The following is a 22,592-nucleotide window of genomic DNA, read 5'->3' on the forward strand; positions in this document are numbered from 1 at the left end:
GTATTACTGTATTTTAAATTTTCCTAAAGTTTAGGTATAAATATTTAAAACAATATACATATCCCCACACTCCCTAGCAGATCATTACATGGAGAAACCTTTTGAATACAAGCGTGCCGATCCACACCTGTGTGCACACAGGTGTGCACACAGGTGTGCACATGGATTTTCACAGACACAAGCTACACCTTTCTTGGCTGCTACCTCAAAGCACATTGTGCGCTGTCGATCTTGCGTACTGCACAATAATGTGTAATATTTAGTATCTACTGTTAGCTAGTTTATTGTGATGGTGTTGTATTTATTATGCTGCTCTGTTTTGTTTGTTTTCTCGTCTGTTTTTTCTTATCCCCATACAGGTGATCCAGGTGTTTTGTTTGTTTTTCTTTCTTTTTTTTTCTCTTCCCCCCTTTCTCACCATCTCTTCTCCCCTCTATTTTTCTTTCTCTCCCTCTCTTTCTTTCATTTTTTCTCCCTGTCCTATCCCCCAGTCATGTCTGTCCCATCTGTAACAACCGAAAAATCAAATCAAATAAATACATAATTATAATAAAGGTCAATCATATGGACCAATATGGCAAGGCCATGATGATCCAGTTGGTAAAGTAAATCCGCTTGGCATCTTTCTTGGCCTTCAGACAACAATTCTGATGGCTAAAGATTCAAACGGGACAGGCAAAAAAAACCAAAAAAACCAATATACATATATGACACAAAATGTGTTTTTATGGGGGGAAACTTACACGTACAAGCCAAAATTTGAAAATGTGACTAGCTTTTTTGAATGCTTATTTTTTAGTGGACAAATCTTTAACAAACATTCATCTCAAGTGACACTAAAACAGGACAGCATGTTATTTATCCTGGTCCACTATGAGCTCATAGTACATTTTATTTTGACAAGTAAACTATGTGAAATTATTAATAAATAATGATACATATAGATGAATAGAATATTTGCATTAAATGTAACTCTGTACTTTTGACAAGACTTGTGACTGACATGTGAGAAAACAGAGCCAACCTGAAAAGAGTTAGGGTGGAGGAGGAACTCCCATTGAATAACCTTTGCAAAGAAAGTTTTGGCTTCAGCTCTCAAGACTGATCTCCTGATTGTGGGGTCGAATACATTACCGAAAACACCGGGAGTATCAAAAGACTTGGCATGGTCATAAATGATGTTGTTGGTGGCATGTTGTTGCATGTAAGGACTGAGGGCAGAGTTTATAATCAAAGACAATGAACAGAAGATGGAGTCTGAAAAAGGGTGTGAATTTTATGTGAGTATTGTTTTTGGTATTCTGCTGTGGGAAAAATGCGTTACTTCACTGTATCACAAAACTGCAGGCAAACCTTGTAGAAATGTCATACTCATCTTCAGAATCCTAATAGGAAGTGACAGCAAATATCAGGAGAGCTTGAGCCATGCAAGAATGTATTTGTGTGCACACAGAAATATTTTTATAAGTATTATAGGTAACCTAACTCATGAGAAACTGAAACCTTCAGAGAGCAATAATCCTGTGCAGTTTGGCTGAGGTTTTAAAGGGTAAAAATAGTCAAGGCAAGTCCATAGAGAATACATGTTTTCCCATTCTAGTAGATGCTATCTGCCATCTGTTTGCAAGTATGTGCCCACCCATTGTAGACATGGGCAGCTTGCCGCCATGTGATCCACTACTGGGTTTAAAAGCTTATAGCCCACAGTGAAGGACACAGTATACAATTCCCCATTGAGCCACATTGCACGAGCTGGGTAAGTCTGCATGCTCCTGTTCTGTCTTTTTAAACAATCAAAGAAAATCTATAACTGTTTTTATACTTTTTTTTTGTTAGATTTTGGGTTTCTCTCAGTCTGTAGAAGCCAAATTATTAACTTTGCTTCTATGTATATTTGCATTTACAGGAACTGCATCCTAAACATGTCAGACACAGAGGATGCTGCATATGAGTAAGTACTGAATTATTTTCTGTAGAGACAAGATTGAAGTTTGCAAAGTTATGCCAGCGCAAATGGAATTAAAAAGTGAAACAAAACAAAAAAATTTGGTCTGTTTTTTCTTTTTTCAGAGGAGAACGTGAGTCATTTTGTCAGTTCACCTAACCCATGCATGGGCTAGATAAGTTTTTGACTGTTTCTGTTTGCACTCTAGTTTACAAGCTGCAGATTCATGCAGCTGCATGTCTGCATGTATTACATAAATCCAGCTACAATAGAAATGCCTCACCCATATTTACTTTGCCAAAGTTCATTGCTTTTCGCTGACCTCTGCTCTTTACATTATGAAGGAGAGGAATATATTATTGTTTGTTTATACAAACAATATCTATGACAACAATGCAACATTTTGCTTTTTTTCTTTTGTCTGCCACTTTCCACTCTTCCATTTAAACATCCATCATTACTTAACACACTGCATCTGCTAAGCTTCTGGCTTCACTGCACAGCCCACTGTATTTTTGGCATCTTGTTGCCACTGTAGAGATGGCTGCTATTCTGTAGCTTTTCTGCCAGATTGACCTTTGTACTCTGAGTCAGTCCTCTCAGTCTGAGATGTGAGATAGTTCACCTTTTATAAACATCCCAGTGGATCTGTCCTTTCCAGTCAAATGGTCCAGTGGGTCACCATTGCAGAGACAAAGGATCATACCTCTATTTCTGTCTCCTTTGTGGGGCTGTCCACCCAAGCCCATGTAAAGCTTGGCTGAAACCAAGCAGCACCTGTCTCCCTCTATGGAGATAACAGTAGCTGTTAGTGAGTAATGTAGGTCAGGCTATGTTCTCAGTAGAAGCCCTTGGGGAAGGTAGCAGCAGGAGCACAATACACACGTTCAGTTTTATTCCTGTTACAGGACCTCCTGAATGCTGGTTTGACTTACCTTCTTTTCAAGAGGCTGAGTTTCCATTTGTGCCCACAAATGTTTGATGGAATGTTTCTCCCTACAGAGGTGCGGTGAGGATAGGAAAAAGAAAAATCCCAAAAGACAAAACAAAACAAAAAAGCAGAATTTAAAGTACTCTGAAAACAGTGAAGCTGGTCGAAAAAGCCAAAAAGTTATTTCCCTACTTTATTGACATTTTTTGTCTTTGGTTTAAAAGGAATCTTTAAATACGGGAGAGTGTTATGGCTAAAGCCACTTGTCCTGTATTGTCTGGAACACTATCCAAAAAAGCTACTATCTTAATTTTAATATTAAAATAATACAGTTGAGCAAAAATAAAAATATAACACAACTATAAGACAAAAGACAGAATCATAAAAAGAACTTTAACTCTATTAAAAAATGAAGTGATTTAAAATAATCAGATTTTCTTCTTACATCTAGACTTAGGAACAGAAGGGCCCCATCTAAGGAATAAAGTCTGCAAACTAGCTTATAACATTTCTGTTATGTAGCTTGGAGGGGTTATCCAGATGGGCTCTAAATAACAAACAAACCTTTTGATGGAAAAGAAGGAATTCCAAAAGTCAGGTAAAAGGAAAATAATGTGCAAAAACATTAAATGCTATTATTTTTTACAATTTTCACTAAAGTGAGTTCCATAGTTGAGAATGCACCTGAACTACAGAAAATAAATTTATTTTCTTTAGGTGTATATTTTAGTTATAAGAGTAAGTAGTTTGTAAGTAAAGTTACACATTTTAAGTGTTAACTCAAAATGTTGCATCGATAGATAAACATTCTTTGTATGGACAGAGACTCTAGTAGAGACATGAAGTTGTCTTTCAAGATAATCTGAAGCAGCCTGGTCTAAACTGGACAAGAAAAGCTTGTATGACTGCATGGCCCTTTATATCTATCATCTCTTTGGGAGATGTTCCTCTTAACGGACTCATATACTAAGTGCTTTACGAGCCTTAGGGTCATTCCAACACCATCATCACTGACAGCCACTTAGTGACTAAAGTGACAGTGACTAATGGGTTTGTTGTGTGAAGATTTTGTGTAGGTTGCGTCTCATTATTAGGATTTCTACTTCCATAGCTTTAAGCTTTAAGCTGTGAGCTTTTTGTTCCTTTAATCAGTATTGACATTGCATCTCATCTTTCAGAAGATGGCACAGAGGAAAATGAAGGAGGTACGGAAGGGTTATTTACAAAACACAGGAACTACAGTGTGTCAAAGAATATGTGTTCTAATATTTCTCAATGCTTTAATTTAATTTACTAAATGCTTTGATTTTTTTTTTATTGTGGATACACAGATGATGCAAAGCCCAAGCAAAGGTAAGAAAAGTTTTAAAATATTTGTATAAGTCAAACACAATACAATTTCCAATAAAATACAAACATAGGTACATTTTTTTCTTGTTTTCCTTAGGCCAAATTTTGTGCCTGGCTTGGCAGCTCCTAAGATCCCAGATGGAGAAAAAGTGGACTTTGACGTAAGTTAATTTTAGAGCCAACTAAAATTAACAAATAATCCAAACACTTGTAAACTATATTCTTTTGTTGTTTGAATAAAATATGAGCTTGATGTTTCAGGACATTCAAAGGAAACGAATGGAAAAAGACCTGACTGAGCTCCAGACTTTGATTGAAGCTCACTTTGAGAAGCGTAAGAAGGAGGAAGAAGAGCTTATTGGCCTCACACAGCGTATTGTATGTTATTTTTTTCTTTTTATAGTTTCAACAACCATTTGATTGAGTTACGTTTCAACTAAAAATGTCCTTCCATTTCAACATCAGGAGAAACGCAGGTCTGAGAGAGCAGAGGAGATGAAGATCAGAGCGGAGAGAGAAAGAGAACGGCAGAACAAACTAGCAGTAAGTGTAGTTACAGTAACATTTTCAGAACATAACAGATATTTCCTACATGTTTAAGTTGTCTAAGAAACCACAGTTGTACCTATGAATTGTATTCAGTTTGTGCAAATTCAGACACTTTCAGCAGTCACAATAGTGTGAACAATCAAAGGTACTCTACATCCTTCCAACAGGAAGAGAAAGCCAGAAAAGAAGAAGAAGAAGCCAAGAAGAGAGCAGATGATGATGCAAGGAAGAAGATGATTCTGTCCAACCTGACTTTCACTGGATACAGGGTAACAATCTAGTTTACCATTAAAGCATCTTACTATCAAGTCCATGTTAAAGTCCATTTCTGCTTGTGCTTGTTTCCTTTCCAGCAAACACAAAGCGGGACAAAAAAACCAACAGAAAGAGAAAAGAAGAGAAAGATTCTGAATGATCGACGGAAAGAATTAAATATTGATCATTTGAAAGAGGACAAACTCAGGTAAAAGGACACTGTAGCATAAGTTACTAAAACACTTTACTTTCTCTTGATTTATTCCAAATATCTGTCATGTACATAAAAATAATCTCTATTCATTATCTGATCACTATACAGCAAACTGTCATAACATTTTCTCTACAGAGAAAAGGCTAAGGATCTTTGGGACTGGTTGCGCCAGCTAGAGGCCGAGAAATTTGAACTTCAGCAAAAATGCACAAAGCAGAAGTACGAGGTAAAATGCCAACAGATTCTTGTTGTTGCAGCCACTTGTACCTAAGAAAGATTTCCTCTTGAGTGGACAGATTCTAGGATACAGGCCAAGATGAAAACAAAACATGAAAGTGTGGTGCCTGGGAACACCCATTGCAATCACAACCGTTTTCTTATATATTATGAGTGGAACTCATCCAAAATAGAAGGGATAATATAGTACTCATCTAGCCAAGGTTTTGGTGATTGTGACCCACACCTGTTTTCATACCTTGGCTCGTGGATTAGGCAGAGGAACAATAGGGGGGTGCACGACCCTCTTTGGGACACTCCCAATAAGACTTAAAAATCTGAGATTCTCCACCATTTGCTCTTAGAACTGAAGAAGCTTCTCAGATGAGAGGTGAATCGTCTTCAAGAAACTTAAAGAAGTCCAGATGCTTTTCTTTCCAAGGTCCTTAGAGTAGTGGTGTTAGGTTAATTGGTGATTCTAAATCGCCCATAGATGTGAATCTGAGTTTGAATGGTTGTCTGTCTCTCTGTGTTAGCCCTGCAAGAGATTCCCGGGGTATATCTGCCCTGTGGTAGCTGGGACAGGCTTTAGCCCTCGCCCCATGACACTGATAAGCGTAAGTGAATAGATGGATGGAGATGACTGGGTCAGAGCAAGTGGTCCAAACAAGGAACAGTGGTGAACGAGTAGCATGGATGGCCAAGGCTCATTGATGCACATAGGGAGAGAAGGCTGACCCTTGTGTTGAGGTCCAACAGATGTGCTACTGTAACTCAAATTGCCAACAAAGTTAATGGTAATTCTTATTCCCCCCTACTGGCGTCTTTGCACCACTGAAAGTGCTAAAAATGGGCGCATGAGGATCAGAACTGGACCACGGAGCAGTGGAAGAATGTGGCCTGGTCAGATGGATCATGTTTCCTTTTACACCTGGCAGTGGGACATCAGTGATACCTGCTTGGAAACCTTGGGTCCTGCTGGATAAACAAGTACAATCCATGGAGGCCCCGCCTTGCAGCTTACAGGGCTTAAAGGATCTGTTTTTAACATCTTGGTGTCAGATACCACAGCACACCTTCAAGGGTCTAGTAGATACCATGCCTCCATGGTTCAGGGCTGTTTTGCCAGCACAACATTAGACAGGTGGTCATAATGTTATGTCTGACTGGTTTAAATTTAACCTCCACAGTTACTCTTGAAAAAAAATTATTGTAGTTTGATTTTCTTTCATGTTTTTCTAGTTGCACGGTTTTTATGGAGATGTGATGATTTTTATATAGTAAAGCAAATGCCAAGAAGTCAACATGTTGGTTTTTCACAGTATAGATATCAATGAACTGTTATACTACTGTTTTCTCAGGTCACGGTGCTGAGAAATCGTGTCAGTGATCATCAGAAAATGTAAGTCTATTCTGTTGTGGTTTCTGTTGTCATTGAGTAGCAAAGGTAACGTACAAAAATTAGGATTTTATTTGGTGCTTTCTAACACATAGCATGGACTAGAGACTGCAAAGCTGGGTAGAAATGTAGAACTACAGCAAAGTAAGAGGAGAAAGTAGTAATGAAACTTATCAATAAAAGGTTTCCACCTCCTCTCATTTCAGCTTCCCCCCTGCTTTCTAACAACAATGGTGTCCATTCTTTTGAAACAGTAGTAGAAGTAACCGTTTGTCTTGGCAACCCCTATAGTAGGGCTAAAATTTCCTGAATATATCCAGTCAAACAGGACTGGGAAAAGTATATGCTGGCATGTCTGAAGAACATATACACACCCAAACTAAGACCATGCATATTTTTCCAGCTAACGCCATGTAGGCTTTACAATAAAAATAGTGAAGGGCTGAATAAAAACTAGCAAGTTCTAATACTGGTTTTCATGCAGAATATACAAACCAGGAACACACCTGAGTCAACAAGTTAAAAAAATCAACAGACTGAAATAAATCTGAATTTATAAAAACCTTCATAGGTTATAAAGGTACAGGGGACACGAAGTTGTGTAGCAACAACAGATAAACATAGTAGGCAGTTACTGATTAGCACATCCCATTATACAGCTATTAAAAAGCTTTGAGTCACTCCAGTATCTGAGGGCTGCTGTTGTAGCGTGTTCTCCAACCCGAGTGAGTAGTCATGGTAATTCTATATTCAGATCATATGCATAAAAATACGCACACTGTTTATTTTTTATCTAAAATTTTTCATCACTAAAAACCTTTCACTAAAGTATTTTAACTCACCATATTCTGAAAATAATTCAAATGATAATGAAAACATAACTCTTGTAAGCTACTGAAATGCACCCAGTGTGACATCAAGTTTGTAGAAGCCACAGGCCCAAACATTTGACATGGGTCTGTAAGTATTTTGACCATTTTTTTTTAGTAATTTTTCAGTTTTATCTATGTACATTGAGGTTTAACAAAATATTGCACTGCATTGCAAAAATGACTTTTTCTGCAGTCACCCATTTCTAAAGGCTCAAAAGTAATTGAGCAATTTTCTGATAAATGGTTTCATGGCTAGATAAGGCCTCTTCCCTTGTTATTCCTTGACATCTTAAACATATAAAAGAGTTTATTCCAAATGTAAAATTTGCATTTGGTATATATTCACTTATTATTTAAAATTAGGTCCAAAGGCATGTTCATGCAAGTGAGCGAGGCCATTAATTAGTCTGAGAGACAGCATCAAAGAGATAGCAAAAACCTTTGGAATGGCCTCATCAACAATCTGGTTCTTAAAAAGAAGGAATGCACTGGCCAGCTCACCAACACTAAAAGGTCTCAATGACCACAGAAGACAACTAAAGAGCATGATGACAGAATTATTTCCATGGTTAAGAGAAAAAATATTTTTCAACATCAGACCCAGTCAAGAAAACTCTTTAGGAGGTTGTAGTATAATTGTCAAGATATACTTTCAAGAGACTCAGTCATAAATGGACATAAAAAGGATTTAAGGTGCAAACCACTGATTACAATCAAGAGCAGGAACAGCAGCCAGAAAATAGGTATGAGTTCCTAGCTTGGCCAGAAAACATCTAAACGAGTCTGTACAGTTCTGAAAAAAATCTTTAGACAGATAAAACCAGGAGTAACTTCTACCAGTATGATGGAGAGTAAAAAGTAAGTAGAAAAAGCTCTGTTCTGAAGTATATCACATCATCTATTAAACATGGTGAAGGCAAAGTTATAGCACAAGTGTGTATGCCTGTTACTGGAACTAGGTCACTAGTTGCGATTTATGTTTTGACTGCTGATAGAGGTAGAAGAATGAATCCTGAAGTGCACAGAGCTACACTCTCTATTCAGATTCAGTGAAATGCTGCAAAACTGATCTTAATGCAATTACTGCTTAATAGTGCAAATGGATATTGACTCGAGTTACTTCGGAAAAAGCAACCCAAGATTTTAGCAAGACAAAGAAATGTGATGTAAAAAGTCAGTGACACGAAGTTCAAATGTTAGAAAAGACACAGGTAAGCCCTAAGACAAAAAATTTACCTAAAACAATTTAAATTTCAAATGCAGCCACAGTGACTTATTTGCATCAGTAGAATGAAATACATTTCTAAAGATCATTTGAAGGGTCAGCTCACAAGGAATGCAGCCACTCAGCCTTGCATACAGGTTTGGACAAACAGATATACAGCCAGTGGGACTGAATACAAGGTTCAACAAGCACTACAGATGACCACCCAAAAGCTAGGCTGTGTGCTAGCTGATATGATGATTCTCTGCTGACTTTCATTTTATTCTCAGTTCAAAGGGTGGCAGGAGCAAGCGTGGCCTGAGGAAGTAACGTCTGACATCAGCTGGAGAAAAACCAGCAACATCAGCCATCCGTAAACGACTGAGCATAAGAAACTGGATAATAATATTTTCTTAATACTTGAAAATGGAAGAACAATAAAAAAAACAGTACACAATTTTAGATGTTGTTAGTGGAATAAAATGCATGTTAAGTTACTGACAGCAGACTGATCAGATGATGTGGTTTAACTTGTGTTCATCTGACCATGTGTAACACATAAGGATGATTTTTTTTTTTAACTGAATCCAAAAGTTTAAAAAAAACTGACTGAAAGAAATCAGAGCAACTGAATCAATTCTGGTGTGTAGGATTTTGTGATTGAAAGGAATTTAAATAAACTTGTATCTAACAAAATGGACGCAGCATGTATCTGTGGCTCCAGCACTCGTGGGAACTTACAGATGAATACCAACTCTATGATAGTTATAAAGGCCACACCTGCTTTAATGAAGCCAGATTGACTTAGTTAGACTTAATAGTTTTATGTTACAGATTCCAGTTAGCTTACTTTTACTTTGCTATCCTGTTGTATTTGTGGCTTTTGACATATGACATCCACATAAGGTTGATGCATTCTCACAGTAATACAAGCTTTTTATTAATGAATACATACAGACACATAAATCTCCAGTGTACAATGAAGTGATTATTTAAAATATGGTCAGCTGTGCCAGAAGTCTAAATCTAAATAACACCCACAGACCCAAAATCCCCTCATGGCTGTTCAGTGGATTATGTGGTTTGAAATGTGGACGACCAAAGTTCAAATCTGGTCAGCAGTTATATAATAGAGTGAGCGCAACAACAGCTGCAGTGCCTGGATTAATAAAATAAATCATAGGGGTGGAGTAAACAGAATGCGAGAGATGAGTTGCTAATCTGCCCTGAAGCATTTCAAACTGCAGCCAAGGGGTGTGACGAGACATGAATGAGATTGGAAACTTCTTCATGCTGCAGTGACTGTGAAAAAGGACTCAGAATTACTCAAATTTCTTGGATTACCTTTGCAGCCAAAAGAATATATTTATTTCAGCTTTATTACCAGTACTGTGTTCAATACAGCTAGCTAATTTCAAAATGGCAATCATACATATGAAATAGATGGACATCCCAACAGCAAAAGTTGTATTTACAAATAGAGATACACATCAAATGTCCTACAGCAGCCATGTTAACAGAATATCATTTATTTTTTATTTGGTCATGTTATGCATTGTCAAAATTCTTACATGTGCATTACATGCTATGACACACATTTCAGTGCAAGATGAAAGCCTAGGCATTGTGTCACTATCTATTTATGCAAGCTCATGGTTCCAAAGTGAAGGCTTGGACACAAACTGTATATAAAAACATGACATGACAGCATTAAAAATGAGAAAAGCAAATAAAATTGTGCACTTTCTGCATTTTCGCTCTTATTGTACTAGACTTTCACCCATATTCCAACAAGGAAACAGAATTTTACAGCATATAAAACATCATGTAGTGATTTGTTCATGCATGTACTATGTCGAGTTTATGGATGAAATGGGATGAGATTTTATGTCCTTGCAGGTGAGTTACTTCACTGAACAACTTTCAGAGGTCTGATAAGCTGTTAATCAACAACTTGAAGTGACCGCTGTGCCGCCATGGTGATGTCATTCACAAATAAGGACTTGCTCATCCCTTGCTGCAGGACAAATAGTTAAATATAAATGAGTGTTCTGCATCGGTCAATACACTCGTCTAACAGTAAGTGGTGCATTCAACTCAAACATTAACCTCAGCTGTGTTAATGGCAAAGGTAAAAAATGATTTATCTTGACAACGAACATGTGCAAACAAAGTCCCCCAAGTGATTTATCAAACCTGAGCTGCGAGATTCCTCAGCTACATCACTCATGTCTCATTCGTTTTTAAGCCGGCATTTCTCGAGAACACTGTTTAATCCTTCAATCTTTCTACATGTGACTCACACAAATACCTGAGGGAGGTGTGGAGTCTAAGGCAAGATAATCGAAGGACACACCCAAACATGACAGATCTTGGCACTCACCCGTTTCAGGAAGCTTTGTAAATCTTTGTCTGACCAAAGTTTGTAGAGAAACAGGGCTGACGCTTTGCTGGATTTAGGGAAGTATCTATGAGAGAGGGAAAGGAAGTGTTTAAACTCGATTGAAAGCATGAAATTCAAATATACATACCAAATACAAATTCCAAAGAAATCACAGATAACCCTCATAGCTTGAATAAACCTGTTTATTTATTTACGTCATATACAAGCCAAAGACCTCTCTGCAGTTAAACAAAGAATCTTACATGTTTTTGCTGAGATCGTTCAGGGAGCTTATCAGCTTGTTGTTTAATAAGTTCTTGTTCATCTCGGGATTCTTCATAAACAGGCAGCTGGCAGCCTGACAGGCCATGGCAAGAGTATCATCAGATTCATTCCCTCCCGTGGTGCCATTGCTGAGGATAACCAGCAGCTCTGGAAGCCCTTTACGACCTTTAATGATAAGATAAAATCCAATGACTGTTAAACAAAAACCAAATTTTGTAAAGCTGCAAAGGATTTTTCAGGATGATAAATTTCACGGTAAAGACTATTCTATTGTTTTAAGTCTAGTAAAATTAAGAGTAAAATGCCTTTTGTTTAGATTTAAAATAGAGTACACAATAAAGGGAAATACAAAGATTTTGAATGAAAACCAATTCTTACTGATGGCACTGTGCAGGACAGGGTTCTTTGTCAAGTTGGCTATTAAACCCACTGTACTCCTCTGCAGGTTGACTTTTTCTGAATTCAAGAGGGGACTGATAACCTGAAGCCCATTCAGTTTCTGTACAATGGTCTGACCAATTGCCCTGGAGACCTGTGAATACAAGAGCCCATATCAGCCCCTGAACTCAGCAAATGACATGACAGCTGTAGATGCAACCAAAATTAAGTTTTAAAAGACAAGTGAAAATGTTATCAGTGTTAGATAGCTATTTGTAAAATATTTCTCCTTACGAGGCCTTCCTGTGCAGTGAGACTCTGCAATATTCCACAACAGGCTTCCCGTGTTTCTTCTCGCTGGCTAGAGCCAAGCAAAAACAGGTAACTCTCCAGGGTTTTGGAATGAAACAGCCAGCTTGCCCCAGCAGGTTGTGACTCTTCAACAACTGGGAAGTCAAAGTGATACTGGACAAGAAAGAGAGCAAGATCTTTATCTATCTCTGGCCTACTAAATTGTCCTCCATAAATGAGTTGAAAAAGCATTTTTTAATCTCTAAATGCAGGTGATTATTTTTAAGTAGTGGAGACTCACAGTGCGCATAACAATTTTTGCAGGAACATGAAGTAAATCTGGGCAATTCAGAAAAAAGTGATGGTATTGAATGCAATACGGTACTACAAGTTGAAACCCATCCTGCGAGCTCTCATTATTAATGTGCCTATTTGGATTTTTTTTATACAGCACATTTTATCACAGATGATGTCAATGTACTTTAAGTTAAAGGAAAAATCATGAGTAAAAATGCAGAAAGAAAGTCATTTAATCACAGGGTCAAGTACACCACACAACAATTCATCCCTCCACCCCCAAAAATCATAGCAACTCTACAAAAAGTTTAATACAATTTTGTTTATTGTTAAAAGATTTATTTTAGAGGTCTGTTTGGGTTATAAGCCAACCGTGAAAAAGAAAGTTAGCGATGTACCAAGGGGAAACGCCTTTACGAGATTTGTAGACTATGAAAAGATTTCTCGATCTCCGTTGTGACTATTGGATTAGTCATTTCCATGCATGTCTAAGAACTGTGGTTTTTTGCTTTTTGAGTAAACATTTTTTAATAACTATGGAGATGGTGAGATGGAGATATAAACCATTTTCTACGCATCAGTTTCAGATACAGTCTGAAAAAAACATTGACTTTAAGTAATTTGTCAACTTTCCATGGAATTTTGTTGCATGAGTAAAATGTAAAACAATACATTTAATAGAATCTGGTCAAATTAAATTTACTTGATCAGTATGCTAAGTATATTTCTCTTATTGATTAATTATTTGAATATATAAACCTTTGATTTTAGTTCCATTGAGGATGAAAAAATTATGTTTTTTAAGTGATAATATGCCATTCAGGTGATGTGACTTTAAAAACTGACATCCAAACCCAAATAATGTTTGAAGAAGTTTCTGTCTCTTAGCTTATTTTGGGATTTTTTTAACAAGAACATGTCAGTCTTGTTTTGAATCAGCTCTAAAGGTTTTATCAAATGAGCAACAGACTGAAGTATAAGGTTACAACTATCACAGACATTTAGGAGCCAGATCAGAAAGTTTCCCACTGTCACTGTAAGAATTTCAAACACTGGAATTAATAATGACTTCTATAATGTTTGCGCAAGTAATAAATCATTTGTCAGCAAATCCCCTTCCAGCAGAGGGGAAAGGCAGGGATAACAGGTTCTGTCTAGACTGACAGGTACTTGTAGGTACTTTTTAAACTACTTCTGATAGTTCAAAAGTACTACTTAGGACTTTATCCATGCTAATATGTACATTTGTCTTTCTCACCTCACGTTCTAATGATTTGCTCCGAGTGCTGAAACAACCGATGGGACTGATATTGTCCTGGCTGTTGCTCCTGTATATGTTTTTACCCAAAGCATTGATCCTGATGAACAGCTCAGGAGCCTCGGCCTCCAGGTGGAATGTCAGATTGTGCAGGATGCACACACAGTTTTCAACTGACTGATTTCAACAAGGGAAAACATAGAGATGATAACAGTCAGACATTAGAGTTCATTGAGTTCACTGACATGAAACGTGCAATGTAAACTAATAAAAAAGATGAACTCAAATGAATTTTTATTGACATAGCACCAAATCAAAACACTTGTGTCAAGAGGCTTTATATTATAACCCTACAATAATAAACAGAGAATAATGGAGACAGATTTTCAATAATTATAATAATTAGATCATGAGTTATTATGGAAAATTACTGTAAAATGACAGGTAGTTCTTTAAGATCATTTGACTACATAAAAAAAACTGTGTGGCACTAAATGTGAAACTCAGTTAGAGCAGGTAATTATGCAGAATTAAATGTGATTAGAAAGAATAAGAAACACTTTTTTTTAATATGCACTTTTTGAGAACTTTTTAGGTTCTAAAAAACATATGTACAAGCTGAACACAACAGTTATCTCACTTTCTCTATAGTATGTTATGCAAAAAACTTAAATATACAACGCTTTTCACACCGTTTACCTCATCATCTTCTTTTCCTGTTTGCACACACTCTTTGATATAAGCGACCAAACAGTCGATCAGATTCCGACATTTTCTCATTGTCTGTCTGTAGCTTTGCTTAGAACTACTGAGGTTTCTGTTGAGATTAAAACACAAGACACATGTTAATTAGACACCTCAGAGTAAGAAATATTGTTGGCAAACTCATTTACTTTTTAATATTGGTAAAAATGTGAAAGTACAAGCAAAGTAAATAAATACTTTACTCATTCACTGTAGATACTGCAATGTGTTTATCTGTCAGACTAAAGCAGTTACACAAGGCGTCACAGGAAAGGTATCAAGAATTCCCTCGAAAGAAATCTCATCTAAGAACAATTGAACCTTACCTTAAAAGTAAACAATGTTAGTCCTATACAGCCATTATTAAAACAGAAAACAAAGAGCTGCAATGTAGAATAATACAGGAAGTCAGGCAGGTGCTTTAGACTGAAGTCATGTTTTAGATAACTTATCATACTCTACGTCATTAGATTACAATGTATTACCAACCATTACAACAGACCTCTGAAGACAATCCTTCAAAAGCAGCAACCCCGATAAAGAAGCTAGCTTACCTTAAAAAAACATCATACACATTTTTAACACATGTTCAAACTGGCTCAAACTGATTTTTGATTTAATAAACTATCATGTGTGCATCCATTATAACTTCATTATAATAAGAGTTAAATCTCTTAATGTGTTTCTGTAGCTCTACCATGCTCCTGATTGATAGTGTATGACTTAAAGGTTTAGAACAAGTGATTTTCAGTATATTGCACTTAGGACATACACTCATTGGCCACTTTATTAGCTACTCCTTGTTATAGTGGATCGGAACCCCTTTTTGCCAAAACTGCCTGAATTCTTCTTGGGATAGATTCAACAAGGTAGAGCAAACACGTCTCAGACATTTTGGTCCATACTGTCATCATAACATCACAAAGTTGCTGCAAATTTGCTGGCTGCACATCCATAATGCAAATCTGATAATCCACCCAAAGGTGCTCTATTGCACTGAGATCTGATGTCAAGGCCATTTGAGTAATTGTCATTTTCAAGAAACTAGTAAGAGTTTGTTTGAGCTTTGTGACATGCTGTGTTACTCTGCTTACAGCAGCCATCAGAAAATAAGTGAAAATAATAAGTGAAAATAAGTGAAAATAATAAGTGAAAATAAGAGATGGTTGTGTGAGAAAATTCCAGTAGATCAACAGTTTATGAAATACTCAGACTGGCCCATCTGCCAACAACATTGCCATACTCAAAGTCATCTTTCTGATGCTAATTTTGAGCTTCAGCAGATCCTGTTAATTGTGTCTACAACCCTGAGTGCACTTAGTTGCTGCATGTAACTGGCTGATAAGATATTTATGTTAAGTAGTGGAATAAGTGTACTTAAAAAGGTGCCTGGTGAGTGTATCATCTGTAAATCTCACTCCCATAATGATGATTTAAGACCTGTCACATGTGAAGGAAGCCAACTCTTAAACAGTTTTATGCTGCCTTTAGCTTATCACCAACCTTCTCTATCTCATATAATTATAACCCAGTAAAATAAATCAGTAATTAAGGAAAGAAAAATATAAAAGATTGTTACATAATGCAAACTTTACTGGTTGTTTGATATCTATTCACTGCTCAGAGACACCAAACCCTGAAAAGCAATGAATTCAATGGTGATGCTCCCCTAGAACATGATTCTTCTTACCTAAGACATCCTGTGGTGTGAAAAAAGATGTCAGAATCTTTACTGTTCCCATTGAGCTGGTTGGGACCTGTTGTGTAAGGAAGAATTACACGCTCCATTAAAACAGGCAGTGCACTCTTCAACAGCTCTGGCTTCAGATGGTCTACAGAAGACAGATTCCACAGAAGACCTGGAAAGAAAAGGAAACATGACCGGTTAGATCAAAATGGCAATGAAATAGTCAATCACTGCCTGTTGCAAAAATATAAAAGAATTCAGGGTGATTTTATAGGTTTAGGTTTATATATGTATTTGGCTGTTTTCTCAACTGTTTTACTATTTTATGTGCTATCCAGATGCAATTGTAGTGTTAACTGTTCCTTCTTCAACACATTTACAGAATCTTTGTTTAACTGCACCTAAATGAAATCAGTTTGGGTAGTTTCTTCTGAAAAACAGTAAACTTATATAATGTGCCAGAACTTGATGAGGGCCCCACTAAGTAAACACTGTTATGTAATAATACACAACAGTGGCTCCCTGTCAGACTTGTTTGGTTAGGCGTGTGTCCGTTTGTATAGAGGTGCATATTTCAGTGTGATAATATGTACCTGTCAGCTGTTTCTGAAGATCTAAAGAGTTTACATCTTTGAGCAGAGCAACAGCCTGTGTGATGCCACCGCAGCGCTGTATCTCCTCTTTGTTTTTCTCGTTTTTGAAGGACAAGTTACGAAGAGCAGCTGAGACTGTAGAGGTGACTTGCAAACTGGGGCTGCGCAGCAGATTCACCAACGGAGGAATGCCATTAAGCTTTAAGACCTGCGGGAACACATGACTTCAGGATAAGTGCAGCTTGGAATCATTTTTTTGTTAGAAAGAAAATGATTTATTTCAAGTGATCATTTAGTATTGAATCCATGTGAAGCCTAATATTAAATGATTGCATTATTAAAGAGCATAAAGTACATTTTTAACAATGGTATAACTTAGCAGCTACTCAGCATTTGCTGTAATTTGAAACTGCATTCACTGCTACTACAAATCCAATAAAGCGTCACTGAATAAATTGTGATTGAAACCTGAAGGATTTTAAGTTTAACTGGTTTTGTAAATATGCCAGTTGCATTTTTTTAGAATATCAAATAAAAGATTATTTATATAGCACTAAATCACAAAAGTCAGCTCAAGGAGCTTTTTACTGTAACACAAGTGATTCATATTCAATGTATTTCCTTCACCTCTGTCCTTTTCCATGTCTCATAAAAGCAATACTGATCCAGGTTACACTTAGGAGGAAATGATAAGCATTCCAACACCACAGCAAGATAAGATAAAAACATATGAACATATTAAAAACATATTAAGAATGAGGTAAGCTACCTCCTCTTTAGCTTTGTCATCAATGAAAGTGTTGTGCTGGATGTAGGAAGCTCCACAGTGCTGATACGTCTCCTCATCGCTGGCTAGATAGTCCACAGCCTCCTTCATAGTAATATCAGCTTTATCAATTTTGGCATTTCCATTGGAGCTATGAAAAAATATTTAGATGTTTGTTTTTTTATTAGCAATTTTGTTTAATCATAACATAACATCTAAAAGTGAAATTCAGGAAATGACAAAATGTATTTTTCGCCTCACCCAGAATCCATTTTGCTTTTGGATGCAGGCTCGGTAATGGTGGGCTTTGGGGCTTTAACTGTGTCAATTCGACTGCATATGAACTGATTGTTTGCTTTAGTCTGACCGTTTGCAGCATACTGCGGTTGGGGTACCGTGGTCCTCGTTATAAACTGGCTGGTGGCTCTTTGTGACCTGCCGGCACCAATCTTCATGGTTTGAATTCTCTTTGATGGGCCCGAACGTGACGGCATGGTGCGCTGATGTAATACCAGATTGGGCTCGCTGCGGCTGCTGTTGCTCTGACCGACTCCCATAGGCCCAACAGGGGCATAGTGACTCTTATATTGATAGGCAGAAGATACTGTGTATCTGTTCACACTGGATCCCTGGGAGATGTTGGCCTTTTGCTGGGTACTGTTTTTCTCATAGCTGAGCTGCAGAGCCACAAAAAAGATACATGTGTTTGCAATCAAATATATTACTGTGTCACGAAGACTTATTTTACCAGCACTGAGACTCGCATGGAGCAAATCAAACTGTGAAAGAGCATCTAAGTTTGCAACCCTGTGGTTTAATGCCTGGCAGGCTTTTAAATAGATTTTTGAGGGAGGAGCCTCTGGAAGGATTTAAAAACAATTTTTGTGTCTTCGCGTTTTCTATTCAAACCTTATCTATCCATCTATATAGATAGATGGATACCTATAAAGACAGATAGCTACATCTATACACACACAAAAAATAATACAATAATACAATAATGATAAATCAGTACGTCCCAAGAACAGCAGTGCAGGTAAGATTTTAGAAGGTTTGGGTGTTGAACAAAAATACCCCATAAGACTTATCTCTAAAAATATTCTGACTCTGGAATGATTCCAAAAATACGCGTAAAAAAAATAAAGAGACAAGATTAAATTCAACTTGATGTGTGATTTTGAATCCAACCCTCAAAGGGTTAATCACTGACCATTGTTACATAATTTTGTTCTCAACAAGTCCCACAATGTGTGTCAATGGAATGTTTCATTCACCCACTATCTAATGGTTGATTTAAGAATTCCTTTATTTTTTCTAAGTATAAATTAATTTTTGATAATAGTGTCACTAATTAAACAATAAGAACAATAACAATAATACTAATAAAAGAAGATCCTATAATGTAAGTGGTATTTTTTCAATTTAATAGTCTAAGCATCCCTAAATGCCACAAAATATTTGCGTTTACAAACAGTGAAAAAAAAGATATTCATAATCTTACACTTCTAGAGTAGCCATTCTTAAGGAGCATAATTCCATTTGTGCTCTGAGGTGATTTCGGGATTTCTTCAAACACAGAGTCAAACGAAGGGCCTGAGGAGAAATGTAGACATTCTTCAGCTGTAACAGTACAATAATCACCTGATTTATGATCAGTAATTTACGGCATTTGCCTTTAGCAAAAAAAGTTAAAAATATTGTTTCCTGTCGGCATATCTGATGTAGTGTTTATGCATAAATTTACCGTGCTGATAGAAAAAAGAAGGAAATGAAATAAAAGTTAGACAACACTTCAGCCTAGTAGTAAGCAGAGGCCTTAAGTGGAAGCATAAATATATCAGCGTCTGTAAGGGTTCTTGTCTTTAAACATGTAACGGACACACTGGAACTCTCATTTTATGAATCCATATATTAAATTCTGTGAGAAAGTAACACTACACATGTGACATCCACTAACTTTTGGTTTCTTCCTGAAAGAAAGCTTCACCGCGCTCTCTGTTTTAGCTCTATTACGCCTTTCCTCATAACACCCACATAACTGATTCCACTCTGTTTGTTAGTTAGGCTGCTGAACAAGTGTCCATTTGTTTACTGACCTTTATGTACACACTCTGCAGACTGTGTTGTGCTGGACTTGCTTTCTGACATTACTCAAATTATTTCTGAAGTGCATCCTGTTGTAGCTCTGTAAGGTCAGGTTATGTAGCATCTCTTAAAAATCCAATCCTTGTTAAATGTTATATTGTGAATAAATATTATTTCCTACTCACACTTTTTATAGTAAAGGAACATTTGTCATACTTCCTGTGGTATAGTAAAGCTGAGCTGTCAAAAACAACATCTGTAATAACTCAATTAAATAATTTACACCTATCTTTCTTATATTTTAAATACAGGTATGTGATTTGCTTGTGTTGTTTCTTTTTTTGTGGTAGTAGTAGTAGATCAGAGGTGACATTAATATTTCTTTGCAGTTTATGCTGTACATTCAGTTGCACATCCAGTACATTTTGTTCACAAAAAAGCCTAAATTATGCTTAAATGCCTTCTCAGTACTACTGGGAAAAAACAGGATGAAAACAAGAATTCTGAGGCCTTTAAGCAATTTATCAATTATTAGAAAAAATTTCTATCTTGATGCAAGGGGTCTCCTCTCCTGACCTGACAATGCCCCCATGGAGCACAAGGGCTCAATGATTAGATGAATAAGTATGAAAATGCAACAAATCAAATGCTATCTTAATTCAAAGCTGACTTTAAGCTGACGTTGAGTATTCTCCAGCACAACCAAACACTATGCATCAGGTAATCTTTTAGAGAAATATTAGAATCCAGTGACTTGGAGAACCAATAGCAAGGCATTCTAAGGCTGATTCTCTGGTAGCAAACCATAAGAACCATAAGTTTTGATGCATTGTATTATTCAGCCTGAGCTACAGTTTCTCTGTAATTAAAAACAGAATATTATCAACAAAAACATCTACAAATGATTATGATATTAATATGAAGTTGGTTTATGTTGGCTTCATATTCGAACATAAAAAGTTATGGATTTCGTCTAGAGGGACTAAGGAGAGATGGTATTGTATTCTGTATAGATCTTAAACTGCGAAACCCAAACGGGGGAAACACGTTTCTTGAATGGCTTTCTATACGCTGTAATTAATAATGAGAGTTAGAGTCCTGAAGAAGCCGACAGGGTCAACATTTTTAACTGTTTTCTTTCACTTTCAGGCTCATAATCTCCAAGATCTCCTTGATATTCCTAAGCGTCCAAAGCTGTATCTGTTCTCTGGGTGTAGTGGCTGATCTTACTTGTTGGAGACAAAGTAGTAGATCCACTTCTGCTGCTGGTGCTGGACTTCGACTTTGTCCGCTTCATACTTTGAACTTGCTCCAGGACACGTTGCTGTGCGCTTCGGTTCTGGTTAACCGACGGCATCGCAAGTGACGTGTCGTCCACATTCCCGATGGAAATGACAGATTTGAGCGGGTTTCCTTTCGACATTATTCTAAATGTCCCGACGGCTCCGCGGGAGCACCGACAAGTGAAATTCGACAGTCGCCGAACGTGCAGTCTGAAGAAAGCGCACCTTGCCCTGCCCTGCGCAATAAACCGCGCCCATACGGACACAATACGACGACAGGACTGCCGTAGCGTGACACTTTTACTTTTTTCTGTTGTTTTAACATATACGTATAAGGAACAGTCTAGCAAAGAACATAACATAGGGACGTTTAAAGTACTGGGAAATAATAACAGTTAAGCAGTCTATTTGTCTTCGAATATTTCTACTTATTTCATCGTAGTTGCAGTTAAGCTGTAAGTAATTATTTACCTAGAAACGACTGCCAGGTTTTGTTCTTGTTCAACTAAAACATATGACGACGAGAGAAAATACCAAAAATACTAGATTTAAACACACATTTCAGCAACATGAACTTGACTTGTATACACACACACACACACACACACACACACACACTGTTTGAACGGAAAAGTTCAATAGGCACTCAATAGATGTCTGCTTAATAACAATCACAGGAGTAAAAACTGATTGAATAACTGAGTGATTAAATGTTGTGTTTTCTGCCATGGAAACAAGACTTTTGTTGCCAACTAATGTCAAGCAAATAAGGAGAAGAGAAAAAGAAAGTGTTAAGTGAGGTTAACCCATGTTTAGACCTGTTCACACGGTCTTTTTCCTCCTTAAGTTTGAGCACAGAGAAAGCCGGAAAAGGCTGCAATTTCTACAACATGCTGCAAAACAAAACAAAAAGTATTAAACAAAACAGTTAACTTTGTTAACTTATATTGTGAGAAATATGTGCCATAACAGGATAATATAACTTGCAATGTGCAAGCTTTGTTAAATCTATTTGACTACTAATAATGCACAAGAAAAAAGCACAACTGGTGAGGTGCTGCTTACTTATTTGTTGCAATTTACAAGTTCCTTTTGCAAAACAAAAATAAGTCTTTAAATAGCCTTTTGAGACTATCATTTACAATACCGGTATCCATTTTCCATTTTCCAAAAGCCAGGCTATCACTTTGCTGGAGTGAAAATTTAAACCAGTTCTGATGAGCTGTATACCTAGATCATTTATGGAAGGTTATTAATTAGATTTTGGAATTTGCAACAGAATAACTGCCAAACATACAGTTTTAACCAAAGTTGCACAGGTATACAACACTTTACATGTCAGCGCGTCTTAAACATATGCATATCCAGTTGTATGCCATATTTGTGTTTCGACTTGATCAACTTTGAAACCTCTACCTTGTGTGCAGTTAATGTATTATTCATATTTGCAGTGGGGGAGGGGGGGGGGGAGCATTTAAATGCACCACACCCATGTCTGAGCTTGTCTGCTGTCAGACTAAAGGTGTGAGCTGGCATCTCATCTGTCATGTTAGGTTGTCGTCTTACGTTCTCACTGGCTTTGTTGTTTTCACAGCCATTGTCTGCTA

General features: G+C 37.0%; 2 protein-coding genes across 2 annotated transcripts; one reads left to right on the forward strand and one right to left on the reverse strand.

Annotated features, from left to right (window-relative positions):
- Positions 1 to 1,643: 1,643 nt before the first annotated feature.
- On the forward strand, positions 1,644 to 9,633 carry tnnt2b (troponin T type 2b (cardiac)). Its single transcript, XM_031736650.2, has 13 exons — positions 1,644 to 1,756; positions 1,907 to 1,951; positions 2,071 to 2,078; positions 4,055 to 4,081; positions 4,208 to 4,229; positions 4,324 to 4,387; positions 4,488 to 4,604; positions 4,692 to 4,769; positions 4,943 to 5,044; positions 5,129 to 5,238; positions 5,380 to 5,470; positions 6,822 to 6,862; positions 9,226 to 9,633. Exons 2-13 carry the CDS (start codon positions 1,923 to 1,925, stop codon positions 9,263 to 9,265), a joined length of 729 nt encoding a protein of 242 aa, XP_031592510.1. The 5' UTR covers positions 1,644 to 1,756; positions 1,907 to 1,922; the 3' UTR covers positions 9,266 to 9,633.
- Positions 9,634 to 10,296: 663 nt separating this feature from the next.
- pkp1b (plakophilin 1b) lies at positions 10,297 to 21,356 on the reverse strand. The gene is made up of 13 exons (XM_039612732.1): positions 20,933 to 21,356; positions 19,119 to 19,210; positions 17,879 to 18,294; positions 17,621 to 17,768; positions 16,852 to 17,059; positions 16,262 to 16,430; positions 14,527 to 14,644; positions 13,828 to 14,004; positions 12,276 to 12,446; positions 11,982 to 12,135; positions 11,582 to 11,768; positions 11,319 to 11,403; positions 10,297 to 10,952 (listed from the first exon to the last, which is right to left on the reverse strand). Exons 1-13 carry the CDS (start codon positions 21,345 to 21,347, stop codon positions 10,878 to 10,880), a joined length of 2,415 nt encoding a protein of 804 aa, XP_039468666.1. The 5' UTR covers positions 21,348 to 21,356; the 3' UTR covers positions 10,297 to 10,877.
- Between the last annotated feature and the right edge of the window lie 1,236 nt (positions 21,357 to 22,592).

Source organism: Oreochromis aureus, linkage group 5 (assembly GCF_013358895.1).
Source record: "Oreochromis aureus strain Israel breed Guangdong linkage group 5, ZZ_aureus, whole genome shotgun sequence".
NCBI classification, from domain to species: domain Eukaryota; kingdom Metazoa; phylum Chordata; class Actinopteri; order Cichliformes; family Cichlidae; genus Oreochromis; species Oreochromis aureus.

Excerpts from the sequence above, each read along its gene's own strand:
- pkp1b (XM_039612732.1), bottom strand. The coding sequence starts at position 21,347 with ATGTTATGTTCTTTGCTAGACTGTTCCTTATACGTATATGTTAAAACA. Across the intron at positions 14,645-16,261 it reads CACACCACAGGATGTCTTAG|AAACCTCAGTAGTTCTAAGC; the intron begins GTAAGAAGAATC and ends TAATCTCAACAG. Across the intron at positions 14,005-14,526 it reads CAGGAAAAGAAGATGATGAG|TCAGTTGAAAACTGTGTGTG; the intron begins GTAAACGGTGTG and ends TGTTGAAATCAG.
- tnnt2b (XM_031736650.2), top strand. The coding sequence starts at position 1,923 with ATGTCAGACACAGAGGATGCTGCATATGA. Across the intron at positions 4,770-4,942 it reads AACGGCAGAACAAACTAGCA|GAAGAGAAAGCCAGAAAAGA; the intron begins GTAAGTGTAGTT and ends TCCTTCCAACAG. Across the intron at positions 6,863-9,225 it reads GTCAGTGATCATCAGAAAAT|TTCAAAGGGTGGCAGGAGCA; the intron begins GTAAGTCTATTC and ends TTTTATTCTCAG.